General features: G+C 48.1%; 2 protein-coding genes across 3 annotated transcripts in view; both read right to left on the reverse strand.

Moving 5' to 3' along the window:
• Positions 1-25,550, reverse strand: part of Ireb2 (iron responsive element binding protein 2) — a 232,182-nt gene extending 206,632 nt beyond the window's left edge. The window contains exon 1 of the mRNA XM_052188295.1: positions 25,545-25,550. The gene's annotated coding sequence lies outside the window, so the exon portion shown is untranslated. The remainder of the gene's footprint in view (positions 1-25,544) is intronic.
• Positions 1,393-17,739, reverse strand: Dnaja4 (DnaJ heat shock protein family (Hsp40) member A4). Of its 2 annotated transcripts, none has more exons than XM_052188296.1 (8): positions 17,196-17,739; positions 16,721-16,859; positions 10,316-10,496; positions 8,213-8,317; positions 7,315-7,542; positions 6,222-6,452; positions 2,415-2,515; positions 1,393-2,329 (listed from the first exon to the last, which is right to left on the reverse strand). In XM_052188296.1, the coding sequence occupies exons 1-8, from the start codon at positions 17,660-17,662 to the stop codon at positions 2,114-2,116; spliced, it is 1,668 nt and encodes a 555-aa protein (XP_052044256.1). In that variant the 5' UTR covers positions 17,663-17,739; the 3' UTR covers positions 1,393-2,113. The 2 variants fall into 2 exon arrangements, with proteins under 2 accessions (XP_052044256.1, XP_052044257.1); XM_052188297.1 differs by lacking the exon at positions 17,196-17,739 and adding an exon at positions 16,953-17,067.
• Positions 25,551-26,335: the final 785 nt, after the last annotated feature.

Raw genomic sequence — 26,335 nt, forward strand, 5'->3', positions numbered from 1 at the left:
ACTAGTGGACAGGGCTGAATACTGCTCTGCCTCAGACTAGAGCTCCAGCACCGTAGGCCTTTTTGCAGTCACTTCTGTACTGGGTCTACATGGTAATGGGGAGGTTTCAGACACTAACATCCTGGTGCTTGTTCCTTCGTGCTGAAACTGCGTACCTGGACACACTGTGCCTGTCCTCAGGCCTAGCTTCTTAGAACAGCCCAGGCTGGTTTCCCAGCTCCTTGCTCACACCCCGTTGTAGCTATACTGTCCTGCTTCCCTGGCCTCAGTGTCTCCTCCTCAGACAGGTCTACACCCTCACAGTTCAGAAGCTCCACAGATGGCAGCTTCTCAGAGTCCTTGTCTCCTCTTCCTTCTGCTCTTTCCCAGTACTCCAGCTGTGGTTCACTCGATCGGATCATGCATTCATCCCATGCCCCAAGTCAAAAACGTTCCCCGAGAGAAAGTTTATTACTTCTGTCAGCCAGTGTGAGATAGTCTGGCACGTTACACTGTTAGGTGCTCAAGAAAAGAAAAGGCAAAGCCATTTGTCTCATATCAGCTCAATTTTAATTTTAAAGGGAAAAATGTACAGGTGGGAAGGTGGATTCATAACAAGGAGCTGAGCCCAGCTTTGTCCTACCACAAGCTAATTAGCTCTCCAGCAGTACAGAGACACCACCCTGGAGTTGTGGTCCGTTTATTAATTGGGGGAAGCAGTTTTAAGTCTGTCACCTGTGGTCAAAGTGAGCATTGTACTTAGAAACAGTTCGGCTTTCCAGCCAGCAGTGTTCTTGACCAGCCATGGGTCTCCTCTGTCCTTGGACACCCCCTCCCCCACCCCCAGGAGAGGTTTCTGGTCTGTGTCAAACTCTCTGGTACCATCAAAACCAGGTAAGAGTGGATCTGACAGGTTATCCCAGCAGCTTAAGAAGCAGGGTATTTAACTTCATTTGTGAAAAGAAGGTGGTAGTAAGAGCTAGAGGGTGAGGTAGACTCTAAAGTGCGGTCTACTCGCCAGGAATAGCAGTAACTAGGACCCGTCCCAAGCAGCTATCAGTCAGTGATGTTCATGCCTGCTAACTAGAACCTGGTTAGGTCAGTCTCACCACATCACAAGCAGAAAGCCCTCTGCAGTACGGCTGCACAGTGAGAAGCACAGGCTTCATGGAGGAGGAAATGCTGAGGGGTCTGTGCCATTGCACACCCTTAAGACGTTAAGTGGCCGCGACGTGCCCTGCCGGGAGCTAGGCACCAGCACTCCCCTTTGGGCGTTTCTGCAGCCGCACAGAGGCTGCTGGGGATATAGGTGAAGGAAGGGTTTAGCCTTCCTCAGGGAAAAAGCACTTTGGTGGTACAATACTGCAAAGACCAGCAACAGATACTCATTAAGACCACAAAGAACACGGTATGTATGGGGTTACAGGCAAATGGCTTTATTGGCTTATCTTTTAAAATGGGCTTGTCATCACAAGGCTTGGGAAGTTCAGAAAACTTCCAAAAGAGATGTTCAAACAAACGCCTTTCTCACCAGTCAAGGGAAAGAACAGTAGGCCCTAGACTGGCTCAGCAGCTTTGAGTCCAGCCTACTCAGTATGAACCAGGCATGCTGGGCCGACTGCAAGCCATACATGTGCTCTTCCTATCTAAGTTCTAGAGTCTAGATTCAGAAATGTTACTAGCAGACCTGAGCTCGCACCCTCAGTGACTGCCAGAGGAGGAAGGGGAGAAACCACAGACTAGAGACAGGCCAGACACCCACCGTCTCTGCCCTTGTTAGGGGCCAAGTGTGGCTCTCTGGGCCTACTGTGGAAACGAACCATGGCAAAGCCACTAAGCACAGAAGGTCAGTGTGGTACTGGCATCTCCAAAATATGTCCTGAAAGTACAAATGAACAGATTCCATATGCAGACTAGAAGGGTCGAACTTAAAACATTTAAATATGAATCGAGCTATAACTTAAGTTACAACTAGAAAAGAAACAAGAAAACCCAAAAGATACTCAGCAGTGGAGACTGCTGAACACATACACAGGACACCCCAAACATGAGGCTATTAAAGCGATGCCATTTTCATTGTGCCAAGTTTACATTCATCATGTGCTAGTCCAACCGGCCGTGCCACGCTGCGCCGTCATGCCGTCTGGCATTGCACGCCAGCGCGGGGCCCGTCGTCATCCTCCTCGTAGGCCTCCCTGTGCTGGCGCCAGCTCTGCTCGCTGGGGTTGAACTCCTTCAGCTCCACCTGATCCATGTCGTCTGTGACCCTCACCTTCTGCCGAGGGGGAAGCAGAGCCTCCAGCTGAGGGAGCTTCTCCTGAGAAAGCCACTGTTTTTCAGGGAAGACTACCTGCAGAGAGCACAAAGGGAAGTGGGGTTCTTTGCTTCCTGTCAAGGCTGTGGATGGTACCTCTCAGGAGAGTGAGTGCACTTACTAAGAACTGTATGATCAGCATCCCCCTCTCCAGAGGGGCCTTGTAGATGGGCATCCCCTCGTTGCGGACACACTTCAGGTCCCCATGCTTTATCACCTCACCTGCCACAAAGAAGGTTGATTTATGAAACAGGAAGATGAGGGGATCCTAGAGAGGTTAACCTCCTAAGAAGAGCTAGGGTGGGCTCTAGTGGCCTTGCAGTGGTGGGCAGAGGATGGAATGCTATCCCTGTTGGGCATTAAGCAGGGGCTAGGACAGGAGACTCTGGCCCACATCAGGAAGGCAGCAAGCACTCAACGTAGACTGGTTTCAAGTCAGGACACTTCACCTGGGTTCCAATGGGTCTCTACCTATGTCTTCTGGTGAGTATGGGTTCTCTAGCACAAACAAGATGACTGCTCACAAACTCAGGCAGAGCTTAGAAAGCGATTCACAGGTGTCTCCCAAGTTATCTGTGCCCCACCCCCACCCCATCAGCTTCCTGAGGCTGGGCATCCCAGGTGGGTGCAAGGTGGTACTTGCTCCACTTAAGCTGGTGCTTTAGGAATTCCCTGTATCACATGCTCTGCCTTGTCTGTATTGGCAAGATCTCTAAAGGCATCTTGGGAAATTAGTACCTGGGGCACTTAAGATTCTCCTACAAGGCTTAAAAGGGTTATTTCTTGCTAGGCTTCAAAGAAATTGGGGACAAAAAAATATCTGGGAAATACTCCCTTCAGTCATGAAAATGGACAAAGGCTGGGCTGCTGCAGCCCACTGGTCCAGAGGCTGTCAAGTATGCACAGCTTCTGTGGTCAGTCTGCAGCCCCACAAAACAGGAAGATGTGGATGGGACAGAGGAAACTGAGGACTGACTAACTCAGTAGTTCCTCACCAGAGGGACAAACACACTATACAGAAAGTGAAATTTCTTTCACAGAAACTTTTCAAGTCCACCAGGAGTTTTAAAAATTCACTATGCCAATGCACTATCCAGGGGCCATTCATGATGCAGGTGTTGGGATGATGGCTTGGTCAGGATGCCACTGCACTCTGTCCAGGGGCCATTCCTCATGGATGCAGGTGTTGGGATGACTGCTTAGCTGACAGGCACAGGCTGCTGGGCTTCCTGTGTTGTTTGTTAGTGCACTTGTTTGGAAATACCCTTTCTGTCCCTGTGCCAAGGTGCCATTCCCTGCTGTTCCCCTGACAGCTCCACAGGCTGCCTCAGACTTGCTGGGGTTGGGAACGCAGAGGCCAAGAGTGGAAAAGAATAAGGGAGACGAGAGAAAGCCCTGCACAGCTTGGCCACAGGCAGGCTTTGGCCCCTGCCTTCAACTCCCAAAATTCCTCAGGAGTTAAGTGGTTCTGGCACAGCAGGTAGCTCAACAATAAAGGAAAGGGATTGAAAATGAAGGATAAACCAATAGAAAAGGAAGAAAGGAAAGGTGTGTGAACGCACGCACGCACGCACGCACGCACCAGCTCCTAGGAAGAAATCCCAGCAGGTTTTCTAGGTATCCCCTTGCCCTCCTTCCCCCTAATCAAGGAGTGGGTTCCTAAGGATTTCCTTTCCTTCCCTCTGGGGCTTCTTCCTTATGAACTCCACTTCTGTCACTGACTCCCAGATTCCCCGAGGCTGGGGTCAGGGAGGTAGAGAGAGTACTCCCCTGCAGCAGGCCCCTGCCCCAGGGAATTCTGCCAATATGAACTGACCTCATTATCCACCCTTAGTCAAGGATGGGCTTTTCCAAAGAAGTCACACAAATACTGCCACTCCTGGCTCTCAGAAAGGCTAGAATCTGGGATATGAGAATGTTTGGGGACTGAGACACACCATCAGGCCCAGTTCTGTTCATAACAGGTGACCTAAGGCTTTGTGCGAAATGTAATCCTTCAACTTTATGCCTCAAGTGACAGAAGGGACTGGGTACCTGGGAGGCTGAGGAGTGGCACCTAAAGAAAGGCAGCTCTGACGTCAGAACTTCACAGCCTGCACCACAGTGCAAGCTTGACTAGTATATATGTACCTGACCTTGACTGAGTATGCTTAAGCGCATGGACATGGGGTAAAAATCTTAGTTGCAAGTCTCACTGGTGGATCTTGTATAGTTTTATCTCTACAACTTTTTGTAAGCTTGAAATGTGTTTTCTGAGACAGTCGTCTTCTTATGCCTTTAAGTTTGATCCGCTTGCTCGAGCTCTTCATGCTGAGATTACAGGCCCATGCTAGCAGACCTGGTTCACACAGTGCTAGGGACTGAACCTACAACTTCGTGAGTGCTAAGCACATGGTCTACCAACTAAGCTACATCTCCAGCACACACACCCCTACACACCCAACCTCCACTGAAATAGCATCTTGCTTTATAGACCAGGGTGGCTTCGCTCTTGCAAATCCCAGGTTCCAGCTACTATCAGCTACTATCATCTCCAGCAAAAGAGAAATGAGAAGGAACCAGAGAAGGGTGCCAAAGACTGGAAAGAGAGGAGCAGACAGGATGGGAAAGTGCAGAGGTAGGAGAGGTCTTCCCAAGACCTGTGCTGCAGCTTTTCAGCCAGTTACCCACCCCCAGACCTTCACCAGAGGTAAGCCCTGCCTGTCGAGGCCCCAAGACACTTCAGATTTCCTAGCTTCTTCCACACCATGCAGACATCTTGGCTATGCACAACTGTCTTTGTCACTAGCCAAACCTCTGCCTCAGTTCCTTCTAGACAGGTGTGCTCTAGAGCCCAGATGGACCCATAACTTCTATAAACATCACCCTTCCTGGATGCTGAGATCCTAGTGACTGTGCTAGTGCTGAGAGACAGGACTCAGGGTCCTGGGACCAGAGGCCACTCCTTTGTGGCAGTTCCTGTGGAAGCCTCTCAAGCTATGCTCCCAGCTGGTGTCTTTTTCCTCCCCTTGAGGGAAATCCTATTTCAAAATGTTTTCATGTCACAGCTCAGAGAACAGAGGCACATATAAAGACTCAGACAGCAAAGGCTTGTCGGCAGCTGCATTCCACTACTGAAATGTTTACATTTTTAAGCTTAGCTGGAAGATTCCAGATAAAATTGCAGGCTCAAAAGATTCTTGAGAGTCTTCTTCCTACCCTAGAAGGATATTAGAGAAATCCATCATATTCTCTAGTCACAGGTGGTAAGCTCACGAGCAGGGCTAATGAGTAGGGCAGGGAAGGCCTTGCTGTGTAGACCTGACACCCGACCTAAGTCCATCTCTAGAGCCGGAGCCCACAGAGAACAGAGCAGACTCTAAAGCTGCCCGTTCACTCCACACATATCCAGCACAGTAAAGTGTAAGAAATTAAATTTAGGGTTGAAGAGATGGTCTGGCAATTAAGAAGAGGTCCTGTTCTTGTAGCTCAGAACCCATGTCAGATGACTCACAACCTCCTGGAACTCAGGACCACGAGTACATTTACACAAGTGCGCACACCCACACAAGGACACATGTACATAAGTGTAATTAAAAATAAAGTAGATCTCTCTTTTCTTTCTTTTCTTTCTTTTCTTCTTTCTCTCTCTCTCTCTCTCTCTCTCTCTCTCTCTCTTTCTTTCTTTCTTTCTTTCATTTTTTGTTTTTGTTTTTTTTCGAGACAGGGTTTCTCTGTGTAGCCCTGGCCGTCCTGGAACTCACTCTGTAGACCTGGCTGGCCTTGAACTCAAAAATCCACCTGCCTCTGCCTCCCAAGTGCTGGGATTAAAGGCATGCGCCACCACAAATAGATGATGTCATTATTCAGTGTCCAGCTGAGACCATGAAAGCCAGCCACTGTACACAATCTGTTAGGCAGACACCTGGAACACGGAAGTGGTGCTTACCTGACTTAGACGAAATGACAAGGACTCGATCATCCAGCGTTTTTATTGTCTTCTTGAAGCCACAAAGAGCTTCAGAGAGCTGAATTTTCATTTTCATGATCAAATCATGGCCTCGTCTCTGAAAGACACTATGATCCTTCTGATCAAGCACAATTATGACATCACCAGGCTCCAGCTCAGGCTCCTGATCTCCTTCTCCATGAAACAGTATCTTTTGCCCATCCTTCATACCTATGGAACATCACCCTTCTGATTAGCCGCTTCTCACAGCCAGCGCTCAGAGCTTCTGAAGGGACAGAAATTTTGAGGAGTTCTTAACTCATTAACCCTCCCAGGCTCCCGCGGGCACAGTGTTGGAGGAGCTTAATTCCAACGACGGAAATAAGATCCCACATCCGACCCCATCACACGCCTCGGCCCCCAGTGCTGGGTGCTACACCTAGGGCACACACTGGGAGGCCACCACCCACTTCCTGGTCCATGTGGGACATGGCTCTACAGCTTGAAGGGGGGACTTGTGGAAGTGCCTAGTCTTTTTAAGATGTTGGTTTACAGACACAAGATAAAGGCATTATCCAAGGAAGTCTTTAGCAGGTGACAGTTTGAGTTTTGGTCTCATCTGATGTATGACATATTTGTTGGATCAGAAAGTCAAAGAATCAGGATTTTTGGAAAAACAGAAGGGACAGAAATGGGCCTTAAGATGATGGTAAAAGACAAAACAGCAAGGGAGAATCTTGGAGAATCTGGAGGAGCAGGGGAGACGGGGAAGTGGGGGGGCTAGCATACAGGCCCAAAAACCTTTAAAAGCTATGGCAGTCAATGAACAATAAAAGCCTTTGGGAAAAATACTTCAGAAGATTCCTAAGGGATACATTGAAAGCATGGGTAAAGGCATCTGAAGAGACTCGAGGGTCAAGACTTTCAGAGCATCAGGGAAAACTTCTAAGAGTTTTTCTGTGACCTCATTGGTCGCAGGCCAGGCCATAGGAAGATGAAGGGACTCCCGGAAGCCCGTGTCCCTGACACCCACACCCCATGTGTGCCATGATTAGCGGAGTGGGCCCCTGCAGCGCCTAGTGCTCGGCCTCACCTTTCTCCACGTGCACCTCGATAATCTTCTTCTCTCGGGTAACCTTGGCCCCGCTGCAGTTCTCACAGCGGTCCTTGGGGTTGATGCGCTCGCCCTGGCCCTTGCACTCGATGCACACAGTCTGGATCTGCTGCACCATGCCCGGCCCAATCTGTTGGATGTGGATCTGCATGCCCCGCCCCTTGCACAGAGGGCACTTCTCCACAGATCCCTTTTTCCCACCAATGCCTGTAGAGATGGGAGACAAGCAGGAGAGTCGTGTCCCTCTCAGCAGGGAGCTGCCTGTCCCACTGGGCTGTGCCTAGCCTCCTATATTAATACAACGTGGGGCTGTTTGGAAGAGAATAGCAGAGCAGATCATATCCAGATGTTAACATCTAGTCTCTGGGTGCTGACACCTGGGTCCCAGGGCACAGCAGTCTGGGACTGTAGGGCACTACAAGACATCAGCCTCGTCACTGTAGGCCACCACACATACCAGCTAGTTCTCGGTGTGATAACATGGGTTGTAGGGTCACCAAATTTTACTTTTCTTGAAAATTCAAATTTTACACGTTAAGTAAGGGCTTACTGGGACTCGAGCACATTCACTCATGCATTGTGATGGCAGATAAAAGTCACAGATGTCTGCTGTCTCACGCTTGGCAGGAAACCTCTGCCAATCCCTACATTAGAACTATCCAGATCTTAAAACTTAGAATAAATGCCAACATACTGAATAGATGTCCAGCCCAGAAAAATAAAAACATTTAGACAAACAGATATGGCTTCAGGGTTCCCTGCTTACAAACCCCATCTGACTCCCACGTTTGACACCATCAGTTATTTTTCTCTGAGCTAGGAAACAAGCAGAAATAAGGACCCAAGCTCTAAGAGGCATTCCGATATTAATTTTTACCTTCACATTTCTCACAAATTACATTTTTCTGGAGAGCCAGCTTCTTAGTGATTCCATTATATAAGTCTTCCAGAGTCACTGACAGCTGGTGTACAACATTCTTGCCTGCAGAGGGACAAAGAGCTAGTTAGTGGGACTAGCCAGACCATTGCCTTACGCTGTACCCCAAGACTTTTCTGGAGGCCTGAACACTAGAGTTGGGTCAGAGCCTCAAGCCAGCCCCTCCCCCCGGAAGTAATGCATCATTAAACCAACCTATCCTACTAGTCTCTGCCAAGATGGAGAGCTAACTCCTGTCTACCTATGAGCTGGTTATCCAGTCATTTAGAGAAGTCGACAAAAAGACTGTCCATTTTCATTTTCTGAGGACACAGAGAAACAAAAGTCAGTTAAGCAATAAAACTAATTCCTCCACAGGACGCAACCCTTTCCTCGGAGATGAAGGATGACGGTCTCCAGCTGCTTCACTGAAACTCTTGCTTGGGCACTTAGCCTTTTACGTAATACAGCCAGGCAGGAGTGTTTTCTCTGACCAAATCACACAGCAGCAGTTCCCTGTTCCCTGGCGATCTAGCAGTCACCAAGACAAGGTGTCCTGGGTTTTGGCTGTCAACTTTGTGAGATGACTTCATTAAGGGTAGGAAGCTTTTCATTTCAGAATAGCTAGAGAGCTGGGCAAGAGAATACCCCAAGTTTTAATCACATTCACCCTGCCAAGAGCATGAGCAGGCAGTGCACCAGGAGTGGGAGGGACCTTCCTCTCATAAACACTTTGTGGTTTTCAGTACACATGCTTTTTAACGCTCAAAGCCAATTATAATGTGAGAACAAATACATTTATCCAGGGTCTCTCACAGACCAAAGACGCACTTCTTAAAACTAATGAGCGTACTTCTCCAATTTAGCAGTGTAGTTAAGCTTGGCTGTCTATACAGTTTTAGGATCCAAAGTGGATTATCTGCAGTAAGCTGGCAGGGGAGGGGCTATCAGCAGACACAGACAATTCAGCCACACAGCAGCCAGCCCACAGGCCTGCTGTCAGGTGGGGGTAACGAAGTGAGGCTGAGGACGGAGCTCCTGGCAGGGTGTGTCCTCCTAGCATGGAGCTTGGGGGGGTAGAAACAGGAAGATTACAGGTTCAAGACCACCCCTTGGTACATAGGGAATCTGGAGACAGCCTAGGACACATTAAACCCTGACTCAAAATGGGAGGTGGGGGCAAGAAGAGGGTAAGGGGCACATGAACCCCAGGTTGTGTGTGTGTGTGTGTGTGTGTTGTCATTTACCTCCTAGGACTGAGGCTGCTAACCAGAATGGATTCTGAGAAGGTCATTCATTTTACAAATATTTTAAAACAGAGGTCAACTTTGTTTCTCAGAACGTCTGATGGTGGCTCGGGCTGAGGTCACTTGAACATGGCAGTGTCCTGACCAGAATAATGAGAGAGAGAGCCTGCAGCCTCTGGCCCAGATTCAGGCCTGAGGATTGGGTGGGTGGGCATAGAGGGGAGGGAAGAGGGGTACGCTTAGCATTGCTTATGTCCGTTTGGACACTTTGGTGCCTGGCCATGTGACAGAGGATGAATGTGACCTTACTCGTTTGAGACTGGGCATCACTATCCAGCTCAGGCTGGCCTAGAACTCAGTACTACTCCTGTTCAGCTCTCTTGGGTGCTAGGATCACATGTGTTCCTCAATTCTGTCTATAATCCCATCTGCTCCTTTTTATATGGGACATTGGAAAAGTGTCAGATAATTAAATATACAAGAGATTCCAGCAGTCTCTCAAAACTATTTAACAACCCCCAACATCCATACTTTTTAAAAGTATTCTCCATCTTGATTCCTGCAACATAGACATTATAAACCACTTCTTTATAAGCATTTATAGGCTGGAAAGATGGCTCAGAGGGTAAGGGCATTTCCTGCCAAGCCTGATGACCTGAGTTCTACATGACAGAAGAGAGAACCAACTCTTGCAAGTTGTCTTCTGACCTACATACCCATACACTACACCTTCATACACACACACACACACACACACACACCTACACCTACCTATACCCCACACACAAATAGAAAAACATTAATTAAAAGCATTTACCTCTTCTCTCTCTAGTCATCCGTCCTCCACCACCAAAGAACATGTCAAAGATATCCATGGGTGAAGAGAAGCTGGGGCTGCCCGACCCCCCTTCTTTAATTGCCTGTTCTCCACCTTGGTCATATATGTCTCTCTTCTTTGGATCTGAAAGTACTTCATATGCCTGGGATATAAGTTTAAACTTTGGAGAGAAAGAAAAAGAGAAACAGAAAGAGAGATTAAAAATGAGTCCCAGAGAGGTTTATGATGTTTTCCCATAAGCAAACCTACCTCTCCAAATGTAATCACAAGCCTCTCCCTCCAGCTGTTAAAAGCTGTTAAGTCTATATATTATTGCTACTAAAGGACAAACATTATAAGGAGGTATTTCAAGAACTATGGAGATTTCAAGCTATAGAGATATTTCAAGAACAGGGCTGGAAGGTCGGGGGAGAGAAAGCTTCTCACCACTTGGCAGCACCGGCCAGAAGACAAGGAGTTGTCCCCAGGAGGAGACCCCCAGGGCTTCAGCTGCAAGTGCTACAGCCCAGGGTTCCAGGTGTTACCATGGTTTCCAGCTGTAGGAATCACTTTACTAGATGACAGGTGTGAAATCCAACCAGGCGCCTGTGAGCACCTGTTGGCACACGCATACTATGTAGCTGTGCTGCCCTCCTGGCTCACCCTGACCTCCTAGCCTAGCATCTCCCCATCTGTTATGACAACACCAGTCTCACCTGTCAACAAACCCTGGTGGTGCTTACTCTCCACCTGTGTCTCTGGAACTCTGACTGACACAATACCCCATGTGTGGCATGCCTTCCAAAATTTTACCACCAGAATCCAATTGTAAGAAAAGAGCTAGAAAACCCAAACTGAGAGGGGCATTCTGTAAGTTTAAACAGGAAAGCTGAGCAGAGAGGCTCACCCTATGAGTGACTGTGCACAGGTAAAACTGGTTATAAAGAGTGTTACTAGAATAAAAGGGAAAATGCTAACTATGTTTCCAATGGAAAGTCATACAGTTGCTAACTACTGGAATTACTTAAGGACATCCTTGTTCCTAAGGAGAGAAGCTACAGTACTTAACTGCTCTTCCCCACAAAAGCTCTAGCAATAGAAAAACCAGGTGACAACTCATCTGTAATTGTTGAGGCTCGGTGGGGGATGTTTCTCAGCACACTCTTAAGCATGTGGACCTAAACTAAGCCAAAGCACTAAAACCTGTAACTCTGTCCTTGCTATCTTGTGCTACCTCACGCCTGCTTTTAGCCTGTTCTGCACCAAGCCTGTGAATTGTGACCCTCCCTAGCCACCATCCTTGCTGTCACCTACAACCCAACTCTGCCCTCCGATTCTCTTTGGTCCCCAGTATTTGTGGTTTGGAAAAGTCTCACTTTCTAGCATAGTCTGGCCTAGAACTCACTATGTCACCCAGGTTGACCTCAAACTTACAACAATCCTCCTGCCTCCATCTTTTAAACTCCTGATCTCAATTCTGCTCTAGTTCACAGCCTCCTTGCTCTCTCTGAACCCTGTAACATGTGCCCCACGGCTCCCTCTGGCAAACACAGGTCCTCAAGCCTCTGCTCAAAGCCTCCTTTCCCAGGGAGCCCAACCCCCTCATGCCCCAGCTTTCAAACTGCAAGACCCCGCACGGGTCTCCCCGACCCTTCCAAGGGCACTACTTTCTGCCATTATGAGTCACACCATGCTCCCTGCAAGACAAGCCCCTGAGGATGGGCTGCTAGCTTGGAACACCAAGGGTGTCTTTGAGCCTACCTGGTGTCTGCCATGCGGGCAACACTTGGCAACTATCTGTCAAATGAACGGCTCAGTTCTGGAAATCCAGATAAGAAGAAATGAGGTCGGCTCTAGGCCTCCCAAGGCTAATCTTTACTCAGAAGGACAGAAGTATAAACTATCCTGCATGACTTCTTAGAACCTACAGGGGGAATAAATGCCACAAAGACACAGATACAGAAACTGACAGAGATGTTAAGCCACCCCGTGTTCCACAGATTCCTGACCAAGACCTAATAAACAGGAGCAACATATAGGCATCAGCCAAAAAAAGTTTTAATTAAGCCTTTTATTTATGTGTATGTATGTGGGTATACACGCATGTGCATGCAGGCACCGTTGAGGCCAGAAGAGGACATACGGATCTCTGGTGCTGGAGTTACAGGCTGTGAGCTGCCTGACATGGGTGCCAGGAACTGAATTTTGGTTCTCTGTGAGGGCAGTAAGTGCTTAGTCTCTGAAGCATCTCTGCATCCCCCACCCAGAGTGAGTATTAACCCTTCATGGGGCGGGGAAGATGACTCAGAAGGTACAAGCTCTACCGTGCTCACCTAAGTTCAGGGCCCCAGAACATGGAAAAGCTTATGTGGTTTGTGCTTTTGTAATCCTACCGTGTGGCAGGAGGAGAGACAAGAGGGGTTGCCTGGTAGCTCCAGGGCCAGCTAGCCTACAGCACACAACACAACAACAGAGACAAACGATGCCCAGCCTCAGACACAAGGTAGGAGGCAAGTATTAATTCCCAGAACTGTCTCAGCCCCACACAGACCATGGCGCACATGCTATCCTCCAACACACACAGAGCCATCAGCAGCATATACACAGCCACTTATATTCTGAGTTAACTCCCATAATATTTTTCAAGGAAAAATATTTGCCTTTTTCAGTAAAAAAAATAAAAATAAAAAATAAAAATAAATAAAAAGCACACCACCAACCGGAGGCACGGAGATGAGATACATAGTTTGGAAGGTTAGAAAGTAAGCAGGCTAGGCTGCCACCAGCGGCTTCTGGGTTCTTTGAAGGTAAGTATGTTCAAGAGAGCCCACTAAAATGCTCACCAAACACCCTGGATGCTCCAAAAAGGCTTGGATTTAACCCATGAACTGAAGAATAGAAAAAAAAAAAAAAAAAACCCTGCCTTATCTCTTGGATGATTCAATTATTGGCCAGACCTGATGGTACAGGGCCTCCAAATGCTTGTAACAGGTCCTCCTACCTCTGGGAACCTGTTCACTCCGGGGTCTAATTCAGTTCCTTGGAAGACCTTCTTTCCTCCCAGTTTCCCCAGATTAGGGTCCTACGATCTTTGCCACAGAGCTTTCATGGAAAGACGGTTCGGCTGAGAAATGGCTCTGAGAACCACACAGCAACCTGGAAAAGTGCTTATGGTAAAGTACTAAGACGAAGGGGGAAGTCCAGGTAGCTCATTCCCGTCATCTCTACACTAATGGAAGCTGAGGGAAGACAGTTGCCAGGAAGTCAGCCTGGGATCCTGGATACATTGTAACAAGGCAAAAGCAAACCAAACCAAACTAAAACAAAATGAAACAAAAAACAAAAAAAAGGAAGGAGTGATCGAGGGAGGGTAGGTAGGGTCTGGGGGGCTGGGCTGGACATGCCAGCTGACTTTTCCTCCATATTCTGAAACTTCAGTGCTTTTCTTTGAGACAGAGTCTCACGAATCCTCTACTGCCCATGAATTTACTATGAAGCCCAAAATAGCCCTTCAGGTCCACTTGCTTTTATCTCCCAAGTGCCACAATTGCAGGCGTGTACCATTACGCCTGGCTTACACGGCACTGGGGACTAAACCTAGGGCACTGCATGCTAGGTAAGCACTGTACCAGCCCAGATCCATCCCAAGCCCATAGTCTCAAACTTTCTGCATTGTTACAGTCTGCTAAGATTTTTATCTTGAACATCTGTTACTCAAACTAAAATTTATAATGAAACTGGTCAAAAGACCAAAGGCATCTGGATGAATGATCTGCAATCATCACCCTGAAAGGGACTATTCTTGCTGACCTGCCACCGTGGGTCTTACAGAAAAGCAACTGCAGCTACAACAAGCACAGACCTCATGTGGGGCAGGATGGCGGACAACAAACACAGGCTGCCCACTGCTTAGCAACACAGGACAACAGAGCAGAAAACAAAGACCAACGCCGTGGCGTCTCAGCCTCAGCTGTCCCAGGACTCGGTGGACAGGACTCACTCAATCTAGTTTTGAAGATATTAATAATATGTGACAAACTTAGGTGGGAAAAAAACCCAACAAATTCCTACCTGTAGCATACATAGTAACCCAGAACTACATAAAAAATCCTCACAAAACCCTGGAAAAGCCTGCATGGCGTGCCCAGCATGTTGCAGGACCAGAAGAGAAGCTGTTTGGTGTGTGAATGAACGAGCGAGCGACAATTCTCTGGGGAATTCTATAGCAGTTTCCACAAACTGTCCCTGGCCTCCTCAGATTTGCAATCCACATTTTCCCCTAGTCCCACTTCACTGTGCCCTCCCTCCTGCTTCTGAGAGTTCTCCTGCTTGCACACGGAACTAAAGAATTAAAGTCTGTTTCTTTAGCCAGCCAACAAACATTTTAGCATCTACATGGCATGGCTAGAATCATTCATGCCCTTAAGTGCAACAGGCATCGGACCACTAAGGTCATCGTGGTAAGATAAGGTTGAAGGCTAGCTGGCCAGTCTGTGGTCAGGGGTGACCTCTGCCAAGATGGCTTAGTGAAAAACTAAAGAAAATGGGTCACCCCTTCATGGAAAGAAGGGAGGGAAGTGTATTTCTGACAGTGGATACACACTGCCCTCCTCCCAGCAAAGAAAGAGCACATCTTACTTTGTAAAAGATTTAATTATGTGATACTACCTTGGGTGCCTGGCTATAAATAAATATTAGTTTAGAAAAAGGGCAAATAACCTGCCCAGGCAGGTGTGTAGCTATATACTATGTGAAGAGGGCAAATATAATATGCAAAAGCACTCTCATTTCAGAGGGTAAGCAAGCAGCAGGGACCACCTCTGGGTGACTGCGATGTGACCTGAGACCAGACTGGAAGGCTTTCCCCAACATTGCCTGTGGAAACAGAAGGCAACTCAGAAGCCTTGAGGCTCTCCTTAAAGACTTGCCTGCAGGAGAGAGCGATGGAGATAGCTGCTCTTTCAAAGAAGCAAGGTTTGATTCCTAGCACCAATACAGTGGTTAACAACCCTCTGTATCTTCAGTTCCAGAGGATTCAACACCCTCTTCTGGCCTCCAAGGGCCCTAGGCAGGCATGCGGTACACAAACGCAGGAAAACATCCATGCACATAAAAATATCAAAGAAGGTCAGCAATTCATAACTGAACGGAGGGAACACGTCTGCGAATCACCAACACAATGCAGAAGGCTGGTGATTTTAAAAGCTACAGTAAGCCACCTAAATATAGATGAGAAGGGACCCAAATGGGTATAATGGTCTTACAGGGAGGCATTTTAAACTTGTGACAGCCACATTCGGCACATGTGGCTAAATATAAATATTCTATCATTGCTGCCACCCGCCAACCTTCCTTCAGCAGCGTGCCTGCTTCAGCTCGGAATTACTTATGCAGACAGGTATTTTGATCCAAGTGTCATTTCCACAGGTCTAAATGCTAGGCAGGGTGATCAGTGGCTCCAAAGGTGGCCCAGGTGTGACTTCTGGGAGCTCTCACCACGGCACTGGCTCCCCATACTCATCTGGGTCAGCCAAAGGGTTTTTTTGTTTTGTTTTGTTTTGGTTGGTTTGCTTTGGGGTTTGTTTTGTTTTCTTAAACGGCAAGAAGTGAAGAACGAAATAGGATAGCTAGCCAGCTCTCCTTGCAATGGAGGGTACTTTGTGTCACCTATTCAGGTGGGTCGTGTCCTCTTTGGGAACAAAATGAAGAATGCCTTATTTCTGTAAACAGGATGAAGAGGGTTCAAATTAGGGCACCAATATGCACAGCACTCAGCCTATTATCTATACTTATGGTCAACTGCGGGTCATTTGTCACAGGAAACCTGGAGTTCTCACTATAAACAGATGTGTCAGGTTACAGACTTCTGCTCCCTGATTAATAACGACAACAAAAAGTGACAATTCCGTGTCTGAAAACTGTATCGGGCAGGAGGTGGCCTTACAGATCATATCCACTCAGTCCATCTCAAGAGGGGCACTGAGTTTGTCTAAAGTACAAGTCGGATCACAGGAACTCATCCCTAATGCTTATGCAACACACGGAACAAAAACACAGTATTTCTCTGCCAGAGGCGCCCACCAAGCACCGGCAAACTTCTGTTCATCGGTGCCAGGGTTTCTGGTTTGCTGGGGTTACCTTTGAGAGCTAGGCTCCCATAGGTCAGTCCCGGAGCCCTGTCAGGGTCCGGAGGCAGGGGCTCCAGAAACACTTGTAGAGTGAACCGAGGCACAGATGGCTGCTGGGACTGTCGCCCCGCAGCTAGCCTTGCTAGGTGCCCCCTACTGACTGCGCCCCGCGGCCTCCCAGGGGCTGGCGCGGCGCCTGGAGAGCGCCTCTGCGCCGCCTTCAATAATTCACAGCCCGGGTCCTCCCGTGACCCCGACGCCCCGCGGGGCTCCGCACCTTCTCGCCCTCATCCGGGTTCTTGTCCGGGTGGTACTTGAGTGCCAGCTTCCGATAGGCCTTCTTGATCTCCTCCGGGGACGCGCTGGGCTTCACCCCCAGGATGTCATAGTACTCGGTCTCCTTCACCATCTTGTCTCTGCGGGGTGGGGCGGGCGAGGTGGGTCAGCACGTCCCGGACGCCCCCGGGGCCCCCGGCCCGCGCCCCCGGGGCCCCCGGCCTGCGCGTCACCGTCTCGGCTGCGACCGCTTCCCGGGGCTCCGTCCCTAGCGTGCGCCCAGGACCCACTTGCGCTCCCGGCACCGCCGCACTCGAGCCGCCGGCACCTCCGCCGCGGGCTTTTATTCAGCGCCGGCGGAAGGTTCCGCCAGGAGGCGTGACGCCACAAAGGCCCAGAACGTTCGCGGAGGTTCCGGCGGCTCCGGGGCTCGGTTCTCCGGCCCGCCGGCCGGCCGGCAGGGCGCGCGCGCTCACCCGTTCTCCTCGGAAGTCTGCTCCTCTGGCTGGCCGTCCGACTCCCCGGAGCTCCAGTTCTGACTGCCGCCACGGGCCATGTTGGGGTGCTCGGGGGTGGGGGGCTTCGGCGTGGAGGGTTCGGGCTTCGTGGTGGAGGGTGTCCGCTGCCGATTGTCACGCCGCCCCGAGGCCGGCCCCTTGCCCTTGCGTGGGTCCGCGGGGTTTGGCCGCTCTGGGATCCGCTGGCCTGCAGGAGGGCCTCGTGTGCGCGAACCCTGGGCGGAGGAGAGCTTGGACTGGGAGGTCAGCGTACGTGCCGGCCCCACCCGACCTCTGCCTCGGGGTGTGGCCGCCTTCTGTTCGGTCACTGCCGGGGTGTGCTCTGGGGTCTGCCTCAGATTGTTGCACTTTTGAGGGTGTTGGAGTGGATGGCTGCCTTCTGTGGTGGTGTCGAGATCCTGCGGTTGCTGGTTCCCCCTAGGCATCTTGGAGGCCGGGTGACCCTGAGCCTTTGAAGATGTGAACAGCGGCCTTCAGGTGGCCTGAGTTTGGACACCGGCCTCACTACTGCCCACAACTGGAAACCTCATAAGTACCCCAAGGATGACGTCTCCCAGCTGTGAGCAGTGATGACGTCTGTCACATGTAAACAGTGACATATTCCCAAGTTTTTCAAGTCTCTCTTTTTCTCAGGAGTGGGAATCCCCCCGCCCCACGTACGCCCCCCCCCCGTCCCGTCTCCCCACATATCATTGCACATATGGACCAAGGCAGAGCCATCGCACCAGTATTACATCTCTAACGAGCACTGAAGCGTCCAAGACTAGGCTGTCCCATCTTCTACTTCTCTAAAACTGTTTCCAATGGCTGCCATGATTAAGACTACTCAAAAAATGTGGGTGTGGCCTGGCCGCTGCTGCACTATCAGAATACTGCAGACCTTTCTGGCCTGCTTAGGCTTCTGTTGATGCAACACTTTATCCAGGAGAGGAAGTCACCCTGCCCAGCTCCCTGGAGTCCACTGACCTGGGTTTTGATCAGGTGGCTGAAGCTCCTCTTTCATGTGCGCAATAGAGATACAAACGACTTAATACCCATGAGAAATTAAGCCAAGCCGCTAGCTTCTTTTCCGGGGAACATGATAATTCACCATTTGGATTTTGCTCTTGCAGTGCAGTCGCTTTTGGGCAGATTCAGAACTGGAGGTCAGGAATTTGTGAACCCATTCCTGTATTGTCTCTTCATGAATCTGCCTCTGGGCTTATTTCTCCACTACCAGGATGTGTTCACTGTCAAGGGCCCCTGTCAAGGGCCCCTTTGTTTCCGGACATCTCTAAGGATCAAAGAGAATGATAGCTATAAAGCCTTCTGACAAGAACCTGGCTTGCTCACAGGGATCACTTAGAAACTTTTTTTTCCTTGCTTTGTTATTGATGTTACCTTTGAAACAAGGTCTTGCAACATAGTGTTGACTGCCCTTAAACTCAGGGTCCTCCTGCCTCCAGGATCCCAAATGCTGGGATTATAGACATGAGGCATTATACTTAGTTCATCTGAAAACTTCTAAAACTCCAGGCTACATCCTCGTTACTGCAGAGCTTCCAGGTAGCATTCCTGTACTGGCTGGTTTTGTGTGTCAACTTGACACAGGCTGGAGTTATCACAGAGAAAGGCGCTTCAGTTGGGGAAGTGCCTCCTTGAGATCCAGCTGTGGGGCATTTTCTCAATTAGTGATCAAGAGGGGAGGGCCCCTTGTGGGTGGTGCCATCCCTGGGCTGGTAATCTTGGATTCTATAAAAGAGCAGGCTGAGCAAGCCAGGGAAAGCAAGCCAGTAAGAAACATCCCTCCATGACCTCTGCATCAGCTCCTGCTTCCTGACCTGCTTGAGTCCCAGTCCTGACTTCTTTAGTGATGAACAGCAGTGTGGAAGTGCAAGCTGAATAAACCCTTTCCTCCCCAACTTGCTTCTTGGTCATGATGTTTGTGCAGGAATAGAAACCCTGACTAAGACAGTGTGGGCATGCTGTCAAGTGGGCTTACTGTTGGAGCTAGAGCTGAGAACAGAGCTTCATGGTTTTACCCAGATTCAGTTCTGTGGACCAGTAGCATTGGTAGGTGGGGCATGGGAGAAAGATGGCTTAGGTGTGGTTAGAACCTAGAAACAGAATTCTCAGTTTATTGGCTAATTAAACTTGTGTTCTTAACCTTCCAAATGTTGGGGTTACAGGTATGCACTGTCCTGTGTTACCCAGAACATTATTTCTGGTTTTCTTTCTTTTTTTTAAACAAGGCTCCATTCTGTATTCTTGGCTGTTCTAGAACTCACTATATAGACCTTGAACTCACAGAGATCCACCTGTCTTGGACTCCCACATGCTATGTTTAAAGGCTTGGATTTTTAAAAAATTCTTTACATCTTAGCTAAACATGGATTAAAAAAAAAAAAGCCCTTTACCAACCTCTATACCTTTCCTCTGAGCATCTTCCAGTCTAGATCTATAAAGGCCGTCTCTCTAAAATGACCCTTACCTCCCTAAAGATCCCTGCCCGAAACTCAAGTCTGCCAAAGAACTGACTGTTCTAGCCCACATCTGAGATTAGGGCCTCTGGCTCCAAGTCTCCTTTGAAGGCTGGGATCTTGACAGATCACTGCCGGTTCACAGTGCACACAGCCAGTCTTGTTTACACCAACCACACCTTTAAAATTTCTTCCTTCCTGGACCCTATAGAAACTCTTCCTGTTCCTCTCCCTCTGCCCTCATCCTTTCTGTAAAAGTCCAGGTCCTTTTACACAAGTAGAAGTTGAAATCTGTTCATACTGGACTCTTGGCAAAATTTATTACTGTCTAAAATCTGTCCTCAGCAGTTCTATAAGCATTAGCTTTGTTTCTCTTGTTTTTGTTTGTCTTTTGAGACGTGGTACCAAGAATGACACTGAACACTCTGATCCTTCTACCTCCACATCTGTCTTTGACAAAAACTTTGATGACCTGAATTGTTCTCTAGAATTTTACCTAGGAGGATTTGAGGCTGCATGATATCTCTTTCATCAGTTACATGTTTATCTTCATGGTCGCCACCCTCCGCCAAATCTTTATTGCATATGGCATTGGTTTTCCAGTCTCAGTGAACAATGTTGTTTCCTTGGAGATGATAAACATGATCGTACTGGCTTGTGAGTATAAAGGGAGCCTTGTTTTACTTAAATGAATGCAATTTGGGGAATGTGGACCCATTCCACTATTATCTTTTCCAGATGGGGAAACTTTCAAGTGACTGGCACAACATGAGCCTTGTTCCCCACTCCTGGTACTAGATTCTTTTTGGCTGGGGCAGAAGGAGAGTCAAAGCAAGGATGGTAGTAGCTTCTGCCCAGGGAATCTGGTCTAAGTCTCCATAGAGTCCTCTGACAAGGAAGAGCAGCAAGATTGGGAAGAGGGGCAGGAAAGACTTCACAGAGAAGGGGCAGAGGTCAGGAACCAAGGAGCTGGAAGTACTTTGAGTGGAGGTGGGAGGGAAAGGAGTTATGCTAGACAAAGGCAGAGAGCCTAGAGAGCTCAGAGAAAGGCTGGGAGGTAAGAACAGACCCCTGGATGCCTTGGAGAGGACATTGCTTCTCTGCTGATGGACTCTGGGGGGAACACAGGCATTCTGGGAGGAGTAAGAAGCAGTGGTCATGGGAGTTGGGTGTGCCCCCTCATGGAGAGGGCTGAGCTGGACAGACAGGTTTGAGTGGCTGGCCCAAAGACTCCCAGAGTGTGGAGAGAGGGAGAGAGGGCCAAGGAGAGACCTTGGTGAGCAGGAAATGGAAAGAGACGAACAGCCATTGGTCATTGATGAGGCAGAGACCACTCATCTCCGAGAAAAAAGAAAGGAGCTGAAGCCACAAGGATCAGAACAGCAAGAGGGGGCAGAGGGGATCGAGCCAGTCCTCCAGAGCCCAGTATGGCAGTACTGGTACTTGGCAGGGCGAAGATTCGGGGCATTTCTAGTGAAATTGATTGGCTTACAAAACAGTTGTCATCCAAACCCTTGTTTCATTATCACCTGGAACTTCTGTTTGGAGAAGCCATGCCTCTCACTGGCTGTATGACTCTGGGTAAGAAATTACATCTCTCCCTGAGCCATTGCATCTTCTCTTTACAAAATGAGAGGAGCACCCAGTTGAACCAGGCAGACAACTACTTGTAATCCCAGCTACTCAAGGGTCTAGAATCCTGCCTGCTACTCTACAGAGTATGACCAAGGCCAATCTGGACTACTTAGTGCATCCATAACTCCAAAAGTGAGAAGAGGGCTGGGGCTGTAACATGTGTAAGCACGAGGACCTGGGTTTGATTCCTAGCACCCATAAAAGCTGGGTATGGCACCAGCAGCCAATCCCAGCTCTAAGGAGACAGAGCCAGGAGGGGCATGCTGGCCAGACAGTCTAATTAGCAAACTTCCAAGTTCAAATGAGACTTTGTGTCAAAAAACCAGATGGCAAGTGATTATGGAAGACATTTTACCAACCTCTGGTAAATACAACAAATACATCACCATCTATAACAAAAAGAGGGCTGAAGGGGTGGTAAAGTGTTTGGCTAACATTCATGATGTCCTGGGTTCAATCCTCAGCATTAACCATGGATGGAAAAGAATGAGGGAGAGAATACAAGAGGAAGGAGGAAGAGGGGAAATGGGGAAAGGAATGAAAGACTGAAAGGGTGGAAGAAAACAACATGGAGGGGGAGGATGGGAGGAGCTGTTTCTAAGGCTGTTGGAAATGGAGAATATATAAAGGGATCAAGTGATTGCGCCATCGTTTGGGTGAACTTACTTTGTGATGTTGCCTGGGTCCTTGAGTTGCTCACAGGCTAGCAATGCCTAAAAATCTGGTGACCCAGGGGACTGCACACCATAGAAAATTTTAAGAACTCATTGAAATAATTTATCACCCACTGTCATTTTGCTCGGACAGGCTTAGTCCTTTGATGTTTCTATGGGTTGTAGATTCTGGTCTCTAAAAGCTCACTTCCTTTTGGAAGCTGGTCTTCACCCAGAGTTGATGCCACCTTTATTTGGGGATACAGAGCTATGAAGGTGATGATGTGACATCCAAGTGTTTGTGACACCTTCTGTCCCAGCTATAGAAGGTGTAGGACACAGTGGGGAGCTGGTACCATCCTTACCCTCACAGAGGGCAGGAATACAGTGGAGGTGAAGCTCTAATGTCTGCTGTGATGAGGGTCAGGAGGGAAGCCTCTAAAAGGTGAATTGTTTCATATTTAGTCCATAAAATTTACTTTGTTGCTTTAGAAACAGGGTTTCACTAAGTAGCTCTGGCTCCTGGAACTCACTCTGCAGACCAGGTTGGTCTTGAATTCCGAGACCTGCCTGCCTCTGTCTCCTGTCCTGGGTCAGAGGTGTGGGCCACGATGCCACCTATGGTAGGCTTACATTTTTAACTTCAGCAAACTCACCATGCTGTCATAAGAAGCATCTTTGTACTCTCTGTCCTAATTTTAGTAGTGTAGGAATATAAAACATTTCTTGAGTCATTGTATCTTTTAGTTTTAATCTGGAGACATGTTGTTCTTCTGAAGCACACCAAGATTCTCAGTTGTCAGAACAATGTGAAATTCAAAATGACCATGAGTTTTATGCATGAGACTTTGAGCACTGCGATGGAATCATATAGGATTAAATAACAGTCATTGTAGAAAAATTAAATATTTTTCTTCCATTATGTACTCATAGTCTGTTTTCTAAAATGCCTTTATTAAGGAATAATTGGCACATGATGAATTGCACATAAAGTGTACCACTTGATACATTTGGATATCCTTATATATCCCCTGTTAAACCATCCCCTTAATTGAGATAGTGAAACATATTCACAGCTTCCAAAATATCCTCCTGAATGCATATATACTTTCAGGATGGCCTGTCTAAGCTTGTTGCTAGACAAGCAGTCAGCAGTTGAGCTGGCACCACACCCTGTTTGGCTCTTTGCAAATAAACCCATCAGTACCTGGGGTGTGATATTGACTCTGTCAGTTCCTAGTTGTGTAACCAAGTTACTTCGAGTTTTGTTTTGATCTTTAAAAATGACCTTCCTCCAGGGTTTTAAGGAATTCTGATAGATAATAAAAAGCCCTAGGTAGTGCTTGACAGCAGTCAGTGAGTGTCGGCCATTGTTGATACAGACTCTGCCTAGATGTAAAAAGCCATGGGAGGAGGGGCTGAGAGGTAGTTCAGTGAGTAAAAGTATTTGCTGGACAAGCAGAAGTCCCTCAGTTCAAATCCCTAGGATCCTGTGAAAACCAGAGGCGTGGTGGGGAGCATTTGTAATCCTAACCCTTCCATGGGAAGGTGAGAGGCAGTCAGGAGTCTCATTGGAAGCTTACAGACCAGCCAGCCTGTTGTAAGAAACATCAAAACAGCAGAGATACTGCTTGGAGGTGGACGGTGAGACGGGCACGGTGTGTCGCGCCTTTAATCCCAGCACTCGATCTCTGGAGGCAGAGGCAGGTGGATTTCTGAGTTCAGGGCCAGGCTTGCTCTACAGAGCAAGTTCCAGGACAGCAGGGGAAACCCTGTCTCAAACCAAAGGTGGAAGGTAACCAAGACACGAGGTTATCTGCTGAGTTCCACGCACATGCTGTGACATGTGCACAGCCACATTTACCACAGGAATGTGTGTGCATACACATACATGTACACTTACACAGAGCCAAAGAGGGCAGAAGTTTGGAAAGTCCCTTCTCCAGGGAATGGGGCCAACTCATTCCTTCACCTCCACTGTACTCCTCTTCTGGGATTCTCACTGTGTATGTCTAGATCTTTCCACAGGCATGCTCGGTCCTACACCACCAGTGCTGGTGGTGTTCCTTGGGCTCTCCCAGCCGGGCTCTCTATTTTAGAGTCAGCCCTCTTCAGCCTTGGCCCCGTAGGCACTAGCCCTCTACACATTCTCCTTCTATTGCAGCGGAGTGTCAGCCAAGTCACAGTATTTCCAGGATCCCAATTGCAATGTTATCCAAGCATGCAGGTCTCCTGTACCTTAAACCTTAAGAGCTACTCTGAGCTATCTGTAGTGTCTACAATCCAGTGCTGTGCTCAGTGCGGAAGGCTGGAAGGTCAGGCCAGGAGTCCTCTAAGAACCAGAGAGACACATCACAGTCTTGCTAGCAAGAAGGTGGGGAACATTTTGAAATATGCATTAGGGCTGGCAAGATGGCTCAGTAAGTAAAGGAGGCCTGCTGTCGAGCTTAATGACCTGAGTTCAAGTCCCAGGACAAGCATAATGGAAGGAGAAAACTGTCACCTGCGAAGTTGTCCTCTGCCTCTCCTTACACTGTGGGTTGTACCCTTCCTACACACAAACACAAGTGTGCAGAAATGCAGTGTTGAAAAATGTGAGGCCGAGTGACTGGCTTTGAACTGTTTAGAAACTCTAATTGGAAAAACAAAGCAGTGAGCTAGAAAGGAGTGCGAGAGTCTGAAGGCCAGGCTCAAAGAAATGGAGCTGAGTGTGATGCCCCCCTCTGTAATCCCAACAACCCAGGCCAAGGCGGGAGGACTGCGAGGCATCCTGTGCCATACAGCGTAAAAAGCCATTGCCTCAAAATGACAAAAGCGTGCTGGTTTGTCCTCATTGTCAGCCTGACTGGGCTGGGGATCACTTAGACATCTGAGGAGGGTTGTGAGGGTGGGGTGTTCCCAGAGAGGTGTGAGGAAAGAAGGCAGACTCGGCCTGAGCATGACAGAGCTCGAGAGCTGGAAGCCTGGGCTGAGTAGAAGGGAAGGGAGAAAGCCAGCTGAGTTCCCGCCGACTCTGTAAACTTCCTCACAGTGAACTCTGAGCAGCCGCCCTACATTCCTGTAGACATGCTTTCTCAGCCCAGGCTGGATTTGTAACTTCAAATCATGAGCTAAAAGAAACCCTTCCCCGAGGTTGCTTTTTATCGGAGCAGTAATAAGAGTAACATACATTTCTCCTCCGAGTCAGCTAGCATGTCCCTAGAGAACAAGGCTCCGAGCAAGAAACTGAAAAGGCTCGGAACTATTCCAGCAGCTCATCGTCAGGTCAACTAGGGAAACACAAATCAAATGGTGAGACACTATAAATACGTGTATGTATAGTATGTAATGATAATATATATTATATAGTGTGATATATACATATATTACTGGAAATTATATGTGAATATATTATATAGTTTATATATAGCTAAATGTAGTTATATATAATATATATACATTTTATATGTATGTGTGTGTGTGTGTGTGTGTGTATTAGACTTGAGCTTTATGCAAGGTGACAAATATGGATCTATTTTCATTTTTCTACATACTGATCTGACCACCAGTTAAACCAGTACCATTTACTGAAGATGCTTTCTTTTTTCCGTTGTATATTTTTGGGTTCTTTGTCAAAGATCAAGTGTCCATAAGTATCCATACGCACACACACACACACACACACACACACATATGTATATATATACATTGTGTGTGTGTGTGTGTGTGTGTGTGTGTGTGTGTGTGTATATACATATATATATATACATTCAGTGAGCAATAAGGAGAGACTGAGTCAGTGAGTCCCTATGCAGTAGAGAGAATGCCCCCCCACAGCAGGTCTCACAGAGGAACCTATCAGAGCTAGATCACATTGGGCAGCAGACAGTTGTACCATGGGTCCAGCATCACCTGAGTGACCACTGTCATATAACCAGGGGAACACTTTTTAATTTTTAAATTTCTCAGCATTTGATTACAGCACAATAGCAAAACACCCAAAACTCTGACTTTTTGCATATGTGTATGCCCAGCGGGCCACCTGGGTCAGATGTATCAGATACAGAACAATCCTGTCACCCTGTAAGTTTGCTCATTATTGAGTTTTGTCACCCAGTTTGTCTGCTCTTGACCTCCATTTAAATGCAATATCTTTCAGTTTGCCAGCGTTTGCTTACTTTTGATAATGTTTTCCCCCTGGTGTTAGGGATCAAACCCAGGCCTTCCTGTCTGCTGGGAAAGCACTGTATCTCTGAGCAATGGTCTCACTACAGTGCCCAGGCTGGTCTTTGCATTTTGATTCTCCAGCCTCAGTAGCTGGAATAGCTGAGATTACAGGCCTGACAGTTCAGGTACGGGGTTTATTTAATTG

The sequence above is a fragment of the Apodemus sylvaticus genome, chromosome 7, assembly GCF_947179515.1.
Source record: "Apodemus sylvaticus chromosome 7, mApoSyl1.1, whole genome shotgun sequence".
Taxonomy (NCBI): domain Eukaryota; kingdom Metazoa; phylum Chordata; class Mammalia; order Rodentia; family Muridae; genus Apodemus; species Apodemus sylvaticus.